Genomic DNA, 13,036 nt, shown 5'->3' with positions numbered 1-13,036 from the left:
TTTTATTTGAATCACTAATTTTCATTTATTCCAATCAAACACAAACATAAGTTGGTAAACTTCACGAAATACCCGTCCATCAAAAGAGTTGAGGGATAAGTAAACCGTAAAATATACTAAAATGAGTGCTCCAAGTATTTTATTTGTCATTTGAGTATAGGAAACTCAAAACTGTCGTCTGAAGTCCTCCCAATACAATTTTACTAAACAAGGCACAACTCTGCTGATGTTTTAGTGTATCTCCCAGAAAATTCAGAAGAAGTGTTAATGAAGGCATGAATAAGCTAATGCCTTCTCCTCAATAAGCTCTTCAGCTGTTGCATCCATCTTAGCCCTCGAAAACTCATCGATTTTGAGCCCTGACACATTACAAAACCTCAATTTCACGTACCATGTAATCACAGTATTTACAGGGATCTGGAAACATATATGAGAATTGTAGCAGAAACCACACCTTGTACAATTGACCATTCCCCCTTTTCACAAGTCACCGGGAAAGAGTAGATAAGTCCAGGCGGAACGCCATAAGATCCATCAGAATACACTCCCATTGACACCCATGTTCCCTGGTTTATGCAATTACAGGAACAATTTTGAATTGAAGGATGAATTTTTAACTTAATGCAGTATGAACTACAGGGTCATGTTATCGAAATATATAAGAAATTTAACCTTGGGAGTGCCAAGAACCCAATCACGTATATGATCACAGGCAGCACTTGCAGCAGATAATGCACTGGAAAGCTTTCGGGCTTTAATGATGGCTGCACCACGCTGCTGAACCGTTGTGATGAACTCTGTGTTCAGCCTATATAGCAAGTTACAAACAAGATTTAGAAGCTGTTAAAATTATGTTTGGCATCGAAGGAAAGGTCAGAGCAATCAAACAAGAAAAGCGAGGTGCCTACCAGTGATCATTGTTGACAAGTTCTCGCACATATTTTGTTCCTTTGTCTGTGGATACAGTTGCATGATTCACATCTGGATACTGAGTTGAAGAGTGATTTCCCCATATGATTACATTTTTAACATCACTAACATGAACATTTAGTTTCTCTGAAATCTGGCCTAAAGCTCGATTGTGATCAAGTCTTGTAAGGGAAGTGATGTTATCTTCAGGGATTGATGGAGCAAATTCTTTCAAGATCAGGGCATTAGTGTTAGCTGGATTAGCCACCAGTAGCACCTGCACAAAAAGTAATTCATTTTCTATGCCGTAAAAGCTAGAAAAGAAGCATTCTGAATTGATGAAACAGAAATCTTGGAATCAAAGAATCTGACCTTGCAATTTGATGAAGCATGTTGCTCTAACACTATGCCATAAATGGCTTTCAGCAACATTACAAATACGTTGCCAGAAGCCCATAAACTGTTGCAGCAGACCGAAAATTTTCAATGGCAACAGTTTCTGGCTGTTAGTATTTTCGGCGTTGCCGTAGCTTGCAAAGCCAACAGTTTATATCCAAAGGCAACATCTAAAATTTCGTTGCCAAAAAGGCATAATTTTGAAAAAAAATGTGGGACCCACCAAGCAGTGGGTCCATATATTAGGTCCACTGTTTGGTGGGTCCCACTACTATACTGCGGGGTCCGGCACAATTGCAACAGTTTCTAACATATAACAACTGTAAATATAAAGCAACTACAAGACATTTTATACTAACTGCAATAGTTTTTAAATTATCAAATTAAAAGGTACAGTTTGAATACATAAATTTCCTTCCATTCCAAAATCAACATCCACAATATACATCCCTAGTCCCTACTACTACTTGATGCCAACACTTAACCAAGCAACAAGAATCCGAGCATCGCAAACATTGCAAGTCTTCTTGACCTCCTTTACCTCGAGAAGTGCAGCCTGATCAAGGTCATCTGCTAGTCCCAATGGATCAGATGGACCTCCCGGGTGAAGTTTGTCCTCCAAATCCTATAAATAAAGAGATTTTAAAGTTTTTGCTCCCCAGATCTTACCACTACCAAGGCTCCAACATGATTGTACATATAGATTTATGAAAGAAATTGCATAATTTTACATATAGATTTAAGAAAGAAACTGCGGAAATCACATTTTACAGGACACATTGGTCAACTATTGTCATGAGCATTGAGAATCAGCAAGTACCTCGTCAACACCAGCTACAAACTGTTCTCTCATCTTAATAAGTTTATCATCCAAGATAGCTGTCATTGCCATGAAACAGTTCTTAGCCAGGCAATTTTTAGAGCTAACTAAGCTCAGGTCTATCATATTACATTTATATTCTCATCAGTGGAACGCATATCTTTTTTTGCATTTATATTACATTTATATTACATTGCTGATGATATTTTTAAAAGCACTAGAGAATTCATATAACACAGACACGTAGAAAGCTATTCTGAGTATACTTTATATCTGAAGAAGTTTAGAATAGAACAACTGATTCATCGAAAAACAGATATGGTTCCTATAACTCTGTTCTTTCGCTTTCAAGTTGAGAATCTAATCCGTCTAAAAGAACAAAGAACTCTTCAAGGCTTCCTATATAAAGGAAAGTGCTTAGTCCAAACAAGATCATAACCAAAGGAAATTAGCATTACAAGTGTTGGTAAATGGGAAAAGATCAAGTGAAACCTAGAAAATTAGCATCTCTGGAACTAACTTTAGTATATTGTTTAAAGATAAGCTTGTGAATTCGTGTACCTCTTTATGTGACGATTCCAGCAACTGCATTTTGCTCCCCAGGTCTTAGCACTACCAAGGCTCCAACATTGTGCTAAGTCATCTGCAAATGACATTATACATTGACAAATAATAATGCTATCAATTTACTACCCATTAAGAAATCTGTATAAAAATGACTACAAAGCTTGTGCCTAACTAAGCTACATGAATAAGTGAAGCACAAAGATACATACCGACTTCACAGCATCATATACAAATTACTATTCCTGCCTATTTCAACTAGAGGATATTGCTCAAGAAATATTAAGCTACATATCCTCAAAACACCATCATTCTGGTAACAAAACATCAAGGACAAGCACTGCAATTTTCCTCAGAGATCTGTAATATTAAAGTAGTCATTATATATAGTCTAACAGATAAAAATTAAAAGTTAAAACCATCAAAAAGAAAACAAGTGATAACTATTTCTTCAAAAAAATTTATAATCAATAACTAATGATTCACAGTCTTTCTTACATACTTCTCCCATATGCCAAAAGCTATGAACAAAAATTAAGAAATCATTTACCACTCATAAACACTTTGGCCTGAAATTCTTGGTTCCTTCTTGGGATCCAATCCACCTTTTACCACATCTTCGTATACCACCCGTCATCGAGTAGACGCCGTCGCTGCTCATCCCCACGCCGCAACACTTCCGGCCAGAGTAAAGCCGAGACCGCATGTCAATTCCCCAGCCACACACTACCATTTACCCCAGAAATCAAACAAATCTGGACGCCTCTCGTGTCCAGATCCTCCTATCAGCTATAATCCCTCCGATTACTGACGGCGTCGCCTCTAAAGCCGTCCTCCGCCGCTAGAAACAAAAACATCACCGCCGCCAAAGAATACCAGTAATCATTATCCCCAATTATACATACAAACTATACATATAGAGATAAACACACGCACACAATTAATCTCACCTCTGATTGAATCGATCGGCCAAATGGGTTTGAGAACCCTAACCTCTGTTTTTATCCCCAAATTGAACCGACTACTCTGCTTGTAAAGTGTAAACTGGTTTTAACAAATATAAAAGCTATATATAACAAATAAATGAATTTAGGAGTCCATAAATATTTTTCAAATTTAGAAAAATTCTAAAAATCCCGAATATATTATGTTTGTAAAAATAATATTTTTAAATCATTCTTTTATTTTCACAAATAAAGCTTAAAACAATTTTTTAAAATTATTTCACTTTTCGGGCTACTATTCAATTAACGGGGGATAAGTAGGCAAAGATTTGATCACGGAATTGACACTAGATAAAATGTCATTAGAGTGGCCTCAAAGTGACACCTCATAAATAAAATAATAAATATTATTTTTTGGCAACATTTCTTAATATCTATGGCAACATTTTAGAATATTGTTGTGATAGAGAAGAACAAATATACCTACTGCAACAATTAGCAACGGCAACAGCAGGCTAAAACGTTGAGAAAAGCCATCTATGGTGTAGTGTAAGGCTGAAGCTTGAGCCTTGTATATGGACACATTTTTTGACATCACATCCTTCCTCTCCATTCCATCTTTGCGCGGGAATCCACCTACCATAATTGCGATGTCAACGTCTGTACAAGCTTCAACGACATTCGTTGTAGCAACAACACCTTGTAGAATTTAAGAAACAAAGACCATCAGTTAAAGATTTGAAGATTTGCACCAGATCTTTGTTTGTCCAAAAATCTGACCTTTTAAAAGAGGAAAAGCCGCATCAATCAATTCCATTTTAACTCCATTTAAGGCCTCAGCAGCAGGTTCAATGTCAAGCAAATGTAGAATGACAGGCCGATTAGGACCCAACATTTCCCCTCTAGCAATCATGGGAACAAGAGCATACCCAATTTGGCCTGAAAATATAAAGAATTAACAAAGCAGTAGGATGAGATAATGAAACCTATGTTATTCAGACATTTCATTTTACCTCGAAATACCCGTGTTGGACACTCGACACTCGGATGTAAACACTTCGACACATACACTTATTTTAGACCAAAAGCATGTACATTTTTCAAAATTATCGAGTCCGACACATAAACACGTATCAGACACTTCTAGCCGAGTCCGAGTAGTATAGAATGAAACACGAGAAAAGTGTGTGCGTGTGTGTGTTATTAAAAGAAACATGCCTGCAGCACCGGTGACAAGGACTGTAACAGGATCCTCCTCCACCTCCAAGAAGCTCCAAACATATTTAATTATCCTCCATGACAAATACAAACAACCGGATACAACTGCAATTTGTTCTGCCAATTCCAACTTATCCATTTACAAGGACTAGAAATGTAATATATACAATTTCCTCTTATTAATCAACATTTATAGAGACCCAAAAACCATCAACAGATAGTTGAGACAAGAAGACAGCAGAATACCAATACAAAATGTATAGGCAACTGTATAATCTCTTTGAGGGAAAGAAAAGTACATGCAGCAGATAGTATTATTGCGTGCATGAAGCAATGTCTATACTATGCCGTATAATTGAGTTTATCTGTAGAAACATAAAGTATTTGAATATCGTTATTACAATTGCATGCGTGGTGGAAGATGAGGTGGAGCAGTCACGAGAAGTCTGGTAGGATGCTTTGGCATTTGACAGAGAAAGACACAAGTAATAGGATGGTTGGCGGTTTGCTCACATGAAGTATTAGGATGATATGTGTCCAACTGTGAAAAAAATCGGAAAAGAGAGGGTTTGAATTCAAATCTGACAAATAACCCCTACCACGCACAGTCTTTCTATATTATTTTTTTAGTGTGTATATATTAATTTGTGTTATGAAATATAAAGGTGGATGACTTTTGGCTCTTGGATTGACCTCATGACTTTTGGCTCTTGGATTGACCTATCAATAATGTATGTGACTTTTGACTTTTCACTTGTCTTGTAACTTATCTACCAAGGACCTATAAAAGCCACTTGTTGAGCTTGCAATGTGATGAGATGAATAATACAATCATGTCTACTTCTTTTCTCTTGTCTAGCTCTCTCAACTTTCTTTCTACATATATTTTTACATAACACGTTATCAGCACGATATGCTTTTTCATTTTGTTATATGTTGTACGGCTCCCTCTTCTATTTTGTTTGTAAGACTACTCTCCTGCTTTGTTTACAACTAGCTTTATAGCCCGTGCGAGGCACGGGCATACTCTAATTTACGTATATATTGTGTTGTACTAAGTCCAAAAATACATAACCACCTTTGTATTCTTTCCATGACAAGGACGATCCCCTTAATACTGCAGAGAAAACCCGAGAGGAGTCAACATTATCCTACATGTTCACTTTCAAAAAAAACTATTAAGAAAGGAATAAGAATACTTAGGACGAATCCAATATCTAAATTTTTTGGACATTCCAATATCATAGGAAAAAGTAGGCCACTGATAACTTGTTGGACTGGAGGCATAACTTAAATCAACTATTACCCTCTCCAAAGGAAAAGTGTTCTTGAAGTTCTTGAATAAATATCATAAATTACATAGAAATTACCGAGGATCAAACACAGAAATATAGTAACATTCTGTCAAGTTTTTTTTTTGTTCTTACAGTATAACATCTCCAAGGTAGTCAGAAATAACCGCAAGGCTAGTACTCTTAGTTGGAGAGCTTTCTGAATGTGTCATTTTCTCGACACGAAGAGTTTGCAAATCCTGTAATTTACGTTTAGCATCATTAATGTGAAAGTCAATTGCATGAAGTTCGTTAAGTTTAGTCTTTGAAAACAAGAGCGGTTCAATAAAGGTGAGATGGTTTATCAGCCAATTTAACTTGAATCCCCATCCCTGCAAGTCAGTAAAAAGAGCCCGATACTCAGAAAGCACCTCAGCATTCATCTCAACATTTTGTTGCATTCTTGACTAATTTTGATGGGATTTTATATTCAAAATTTCCAGATATTTTATCCTGTCATCAACACATGAGACTATGAGAGAGAATATGCCAGAAAATAATTTTAAGAGCAAGCCAACTGAATAAAATAAAGATATTGGTAATGCAAATTCCACAATAACAAACAAAAAGGATATAAAGCTACCTGAATGGTCACCAAGTCAATACTAAGAATCTTGGCGCTGCCAAGCTGGGAGAACATAGTTTCAATCACATCTTGATAGTGTCTCCAGACCGTCGAGCTTAATAGAAGATCCCAAAATTTAATAGCTGCAATCTCCAACTTAGAACCTTCATAAGACACCCGATAGAAACCAATAGCTTGAAAATTACACAGTTTTTGTGGCCATACCACAATTTTTGAGCCTAAGTATATGTACAGAAGATAAGCTGACCTTAATTTTTAGGTTCACCAAATGACAAGACGTCCGATATAGTGTTGGCAAAAATCAATGACAAGATTCCTTAGACCGGTAAGTGCGAGAAAGTAGTCAATCATATTCTGAGGAAAGACCATAGAGTTGTCAAGACAGGCAGCCTCCAACATGATTTGTGAACCTTGAGTCTTTTATAAGAACGATATTCAATATTGATCGTTGTTAAGTGGGGTAGAGTCCATAAATCCGCTTTCATAAAATCCTCACATTCAAACTGCATTGTAAGTTTAAGCTCTTTTAAGGTTCTAGAACTGAACAAAGATAATAAACACTAACGATCTGAGTCAACAATAAGGTGTTGAAAAATTATATATAGTGCCAGTGGTAAATAATTTACAATACTAAATACAATATAGAATGAAAGGCTATCTGAGTAAACTTTTGCACAACTGTGAACTGACAGAATTAATATAATGCAAGATGCAACTATTATATGAGGATCAGAGGATGTAAGAATAAGATAAAATGTCAGAGGTTCAGAAATAAAAATAGAAATGCCTAACTGAAAGATGTAATATGCTTCGACAATTAAGATAGTCCGCCAGAGCACAATTCTGTCTCTAGCTAACAATATCATCATCTACCAGCAGTTTTCGCTGTGATTAAGTTTTGGACAAACATAAAAATCAAACAATAACACAAGCATACAATGATATGTTTATCAAGGTAAAAAACTTTACTGGTTTTTTTAAAAACTCTAGTAGTAAAGAAAAAACATAAAAATACAATAGCACACCAAAACCCAGGAACCGACATCACCTCAAAAATTAGTAAAATATCGTCCTTTCTTAATGTTTCAGTAATACATTCATCATTCTCAATTGTGACTTTGACGCTACAATCATCAGATGCTAATTAAAATTACTTAACACAGTTATTTAATTTTGCCAAAACATAAGCAACATAAAAATTAAAAAATCATGGTAAAATCCCTGAGCAAAAATAATGCTCGGGGTATATAATTTTGGCCTAGATAACCACAAAGACCAGATAAACTGCCTTGCTAGGCAAAATCAAATCCAATCTTATTATAGTGCTTAAAAAATATGTGTTCTTTTTACATGTGTTTTATATCCTTTTGACCATAAGCGGTCTTCAATGGATGGAGAGTTAATATGTTCCCAGGATTCTTCTTGTATTCCTCAAGTCCCGACTAAACTGAATAATCTTGCCATGTCAAAGTTGGCAATTTTGGATTGCTGAGTGTTTAGATCATAACAAATAGTTTGTAGTCTGGAATCCTGGTAAGATCTCTATGTTGCAGTTTTTTCACTAATATGTCTATAAATGAGCAATCTATTACAAATTTTATCGCTAATAACATAACACGTTAATACCTATAATTCGTGGGGAAAAAAATCACATATTAACATATTTTTTTCTCATAAATGTACCTACCTGTATATACTGATAAAAAGGCATCAAACAACAAATCAAATAATAATCGTATAAGTTGAGAGTTGTAAAGAAGGTACCAAATAGTGTCAATACCAAATCAAAAAAAGATAATAAGCCCCTTGACCGACATAGAGCATCTAAAGCACTTGCAGCTAAAGCTCCCAAAGGTGTTGCAGGGATTATATGTGGATCAGCAAAGATGTCCTCACCTTCATTATCAGTGTTTACAAGCAGCATTGCAGCACCCCCTGCAAACAGTACCTGTTCTGCTTTTTTGGCTCGGCTACTCCCTCCTCTTTGACAAACTACAATCTTTCCCTTCACAAGCTCCGGTGTAAGAGAGCCATTAGAACAGTACTGAGCCCCTTGTATACCTGCAGCTGCACCATACACAGGTTGCAAGCTTTTAATATTTTTCCCGGAACACAATGAAGGCCCTTTAAATAGTTGACCATTCCTGAGTTTAAATGTGGTTGGAAAGCTCCTGTCCAGCTGAGCATAAAACAAAGACCCCTTGTTGAAATGCACCAAGTGATGCAATAGCTATGCTATGTTCATAATAAGGCTTTGCGATGCCACCCAAAGAGAGTGACAATATATTGACCCCATCACTAACAGCTGTATCATGGCAGCTAAAATATCTAAGCTTGAACAACCGAAAGCATAACAAACTTTATATGCTGCAATTCTTGCTGTGAACATCATTCCAGTAGCTGCGCCTTTAGCATTACCAAGAAAGCTTGCACCTGGTACAAGATTACCAGCTGCAGTTGATGCAGCATGTGTACCATGGCCTTCTGCATCAAGGGGAGATCTGCAATCCTCTGTTTGATTAATCTGTTCCTCTAACAGATTCATAACCTTTGAAGAAAGCTCTTGCTCCGATTAGCTTTCTGTTACAATCTGAAATTGTAAAGTTTGTGCCCTCTTCGCATTTGGCTTTCCAATTGTAGGGCACTGGAGGCATGCCAGTGTCGAAGAAACTGATGTGTCCTGGCCATATTTCAGTGTCTAGAATACCGATTATGACATCAGAAGTCAAGTTCTTGGGATGTCAGAGTCCCCTGCCAGGATTTAGGCTGAGAAAACCTGGTGAATGAGTGGTGTGGATGCTTAGCATTTCATCAGGAATGACATAAAGAAAACCGTTGATTTTGTCTAATGATCTTAGGTTTGATTTAGTGAGTGCTGCAGAAAAAGCAAAGATGGTTGTTCCGTAAACGTATAGAAGATTGGGTGGATATGCTTCTTCTTCATTATTTTCTTGAATTGACAATCTATGGATAGAGTCCATGACATATTCATGCCATTTTTTTATTGTCCGCAGACTTTTGATCTTCGACCTGTCCATGTGAACTATGTATGCACCTCTATCTTTTGGAACAGATGAAGTTACTGAAACCATCAAGGCTAGTAACAACAAGGCTGTCCTTAAGCTCATGGTTGCTGATGCATGCATACTGCCAAAAACACATATATATAGTCAGAAACATCCAGCAAGTTTATACCATAACCAAGCTTAAATTTAAATAAAATGCAGCATTTTCTATTTTATTTTCATCTCTAAGTAAAATTTGCTCAGAACATGTAAATTAAATCATCTTTCAATAATCATCTTCAACATAAAATTATATCGCAATCAATAAATTTAAAAAAAATCAATGGATAAAAAGATGAGGAAAATCACTTACGTAGAGGTCTCATACATAACATGTATAAAAATTGGTGCCTCACTTGAATCCAAGCTGATTATGAAATTTATCGTCAAAAGCAACATTTCACTAATCCAATTTCATCCCCAATCTAGCTCTAAAATAAATGTAAGATTAATAAAACCTGAATTTAAATCAAAAGTTACGACCTTTAAAAGAAATTTTAGTTATAATCCATGTATACATGGATTATAACTAAAATTTTAGTTATCTCAGCCACTGTATATAACACCACTTGTCTCTGTTACGACAGTAAGTTTTCATGATTCCAAAAAACAAAAAATATTCTAGATGTTGTATACATTGTCACCTGATACAGTAGCTGCCATAGGTGATCAGTACCTTTGGTCATGCAAAAGTGGTTGAGATGCATCAGCTGCAAAATAAAATATATTATTAGCTACCCTGAACTGTAGCTGTCAGATGATACAAAGACCATATGCTACAAAGGCCATATGCGAAGACTCGGTGCCAGCCGAATGCCAAGGATAATACATTTACAGAACTGGATTGAGGAGCAGAGACTTACTTCACGCCAATAATATATAGGTCAATAACTTTTGAACAAAAAAATAAGCATATACTTATAGTGTGCTGCCTAACCTGACACAGATTCCAGAATACTCATTTAATTTTGAATACATGTTAAAATGAAAACATTCTATATATCAACTGAACCATGCACCAAATACAGTACCCCCACACGAGATAGACCCAGATATTAAACTGAGGTACAAGGCCTGCTGCTTTAAGATCTTAAATTGCATGCGCGATATTGACGCATAGGCCTTAACTTTTAGCCAACCTTCTTACCTTTTTATTTTTATCACATCCATATTTAAGATTCAATACCTGGAGACACCAGTCTCTAAAGTCTGAACCACATGCAGACATATGAGAGAATTATGTATATAACAAGATGCAATAAGGTAAAATACCTCCGGGACAATGTTGCCCAGAAACCGCAGGTTTTCTTGCTCTTTCTGCAATTTCAGCCTGAGTTAACGCCTCTGCATGGCGCCTATCAGTCAATTAAAAACCTCACCCTAATAAATTAATAACAAGAAAAGCTCCTGTTAGGGTCCCCTTGATCTTGAATGGGAACAGAAATAAGTAATATATGTCCAATCTCGATTATCTAGACAATCGTGTAATAGATACACAAAACAGTGAAGAGAAAACATAATAGGTCCTTGCAAGAGCAGTGTCCTCCAACAAAATGATGAAATCGATTGGAATCCCTCAAAATGATTGGTCGTTCAATAATGTTAAACACAAACTTCATAAAGGCATGGCAGTCACTGCAAGCACATATATTCTTCAATATCCTTATAGGTCGTTTTCCTTGGGGATTTTTAATCAATCGAAATGCAAGAGCTAATTTCTCACTTTGGTAGCATATTGCTTCGAGTTTCTCATCTTCGCCAATTGTGCAGAACCAAGCTTTTATCAGGAATAAAGCTAGATTCTTGTAGCCTGCGTACCATTTTGTTCAACCGCAGATAAATGGCTTTTGATTCAGGATGACTTCGATCTTCTGATACAAACTTATAAAACTTAACACCACTCTCAATCCAATTGCAGGCTGCAAACGTTTTAACTTTATTGTTTTTCATTAGCGATCTAATCGCTGCAACTGCAGGCATACATATCGGAGAGCATAGCACCTGAATTAAGATGAAAACATCACCTTTAGTCTATAGCTTTCTAAACTCACACCTAAACAATTTTAGACAAACCGATAATCTTTTTTCTACAAATAACAAGAATTGCAACCACAATACGTAACATAACACTCTCATACACAAGTGAACTCAACTAAAACCCATACAAATCTTTAATGTTAGCACTTGGTATAGTGGGGACACTACATTTAAGAAACATAAAAAAACTCGAACCCGGCTTGTTCATCTCAGTCAAACCAAACCCCGGATCAAAATTGAACATACCTTTGTCACCTGGGTTGGGAAAGCCTATATTTTTTTCAACTTGAGCATTGCAGCCAATATGTTCGACAGAAGTTCTAGCGAAAGAAAATGATGAAAGAGTGCGGAATCTGCGTGGTTGGTAAGGAATCTTGAGAAAACGTTAGGCGGGGTTGATTGAAGGAGATTGATGGAGGGGAGGACGAGACGGGGGGTGTTGTGCGGCGGTGATGTGCCAAAATCAACAAAACATCCATAACAAATACATATACTAAACACAAATCACCTGGGGATATTCTGACGAGTGGGGAGAAGATGAAGATATCAAATGTCTGTAATTTGATTAACGGCTTGAAAAGAGTGCAGGAAGGGAATGTTAAAAGCCGGAAATAGAATAGCTCTGGATAATTGAGGTAGAACAGATCTGATGTGGCTGTAACGTGCCTGTATAGTTGGATACACGTGGCTGATGACATGGATTAAAATGGCTCCTCAAAAACCCATGTTGCAGTATTATATATATAATAGATGTACTTGATATTTTAAGAGGATCGATGAAGATTGTTCTTGCTACGAGAAGTTTGTTGTTCTTCCGAATTAGTGGTCTTTCAAAGACGACATTCTTGAAGTAAGGAATCTTGAACTCAAATGAATTGATCATCAAATCATAAGATTTTAAGGTAAGCCTCCCTTCACCATTCTTTTCATTTATGGTACTATACTAAATTTATATGTTTGAGTGATGCTAGTTTTGATATTCTCCTAAAATTATACTAAATTAGTTGTACATTAAAATTGAGAAGTTTTGGATATTTTTGGAATAGTCCCTTAATTTTCTATAACTTAAACTAGTTAGTATTCTTGATATGATACATGTAAGTTGTGAATTCATCCAAGTATACATAAATTGAATCATTTTAGATGTTTACATGTTTTTAAGTTTG

The 13,036-nt window shown here is 36.2% G+C and overlaps 1 protein-coding gene and 2 long non-coding RNA genes across 9 annotated transcripts; all 3 read right to left on the bottom strand.

Moving 5' to 3' along the window:
* LOC108192605 (malate dehydrogenase, cytoplasmic) lies at nt 1–5,191 on the bottom strand. The gene is made up of 8 exons (XM_064085539.1): nt 4,852–5,191; nt 4,414–4,572; nt 4,187–4,332; nt 1,282–1,311; nt 909–1,186; nt 673–808; nt 455–566; nt 1–359 (listed from the first exon to the last, which is right to left on the bottom strand). The coding sequence occupies exons 1-8, from the start codon at nt 4,988–4,990 to the stop codon at nt 265–267; spliced, it is 1,095 nt and encodes a 364-aa protein (XP_063941609.1). The 5' UTR covers nt 4,991–5,191; the 3' UTR covers nt 1–264.
* Nucleotides 1,653–4,110, bottom strand: LOC108203785 (uncharacterized). Its single transcript, XR_010287899.1, has 5 exons — nt 3,640–4,110; nt 2,902–3,530; nt 2,687–2,768; nt 2,126–2,184; nt 1,653–1,930 (listed from the first exon to the last, which is right to left on the bottom strand). It is a non-coding gene; the product is annotated as an uncharacterized LOC108203785 (long non-coding RNA).
* An 823-nt stretch (nt 5,192–6,014) lies between the features above and the next one.
* Nucleotides 6,015–12,567, bottom strand: LOC108203788 (uncharacterized). 7 transcript variants are annotated; one of them, XR_010287903.1, is made up of 8 exons: nt 12,117–12,566; nt 11,106–11,834; nt 10,478–10,543; nt 10,147–10,264; nt 8,533–9,915; nt 7,016–7,271; nt 6,766–6,911; nt 6,016–6,635 (listed from the first exon to the last, which is right to left on the bottom strand). It is a non-coding gene; the product is annotated as an uncharacterized LOC108203788 (long non-coding RNA). The 7 variants fall into 7 exon arrangements; XR_010287905.1 differs by having other exon boundaries at nt 6,015–6,635; nt 6,766–7,271; nt 8,665–9,915; nt 12,117–12,567; XR_010287904.1 differs by having other exon boundaries at nt 6,015–6,635; nt 6,766–7,271; nt 10,510–10,543; nt 12,117–12,567.
* Nucleotides 12,568–13,036: the final 469 nt, after the last annotated feature.

This window comes from Daucus carota, chromosome 9, assembly GCF_001625215.2.
Source record: "Daucus carota subsp. sativus chromosome 9, DH1 v3.0, whole genome shotgun sequence".
NCBI classification, from domain to species: Eukaryota; Viridiplantae; Streptophyta; class Magnoliopsida; order Apiales; family Apiaceae; genus Daucus; species Daucus carota.
Note: the sequence above shows the minus strand (reverse complement) of the source record. Positions and strands in the feature narration are given on the sequence as shown.

Coding starts and splice junctions, on each gene's coding strand:
- LOC108192605 (XM_064085539.1), bottom strand. CDS start 4,990: ATGGATAAGTTGGAATTGGCAGAACAAATTGCAGTTGTATCCGGTTGT. Junction 4,573..4,851: donor CCTTGTCACCGGTGCTGCAG/GCATGTTTCTTT, acceptor TTATATTTTCAG/GCCAAATTGGGTATGCTCTT. Junction 4,333..4,413: donor GGCTTTTCCTCTTTTAAAAG/GTCAGATTTTTG, acceptor AAATTCTACAAG/GTGTTGTTGCTACAACGAAT.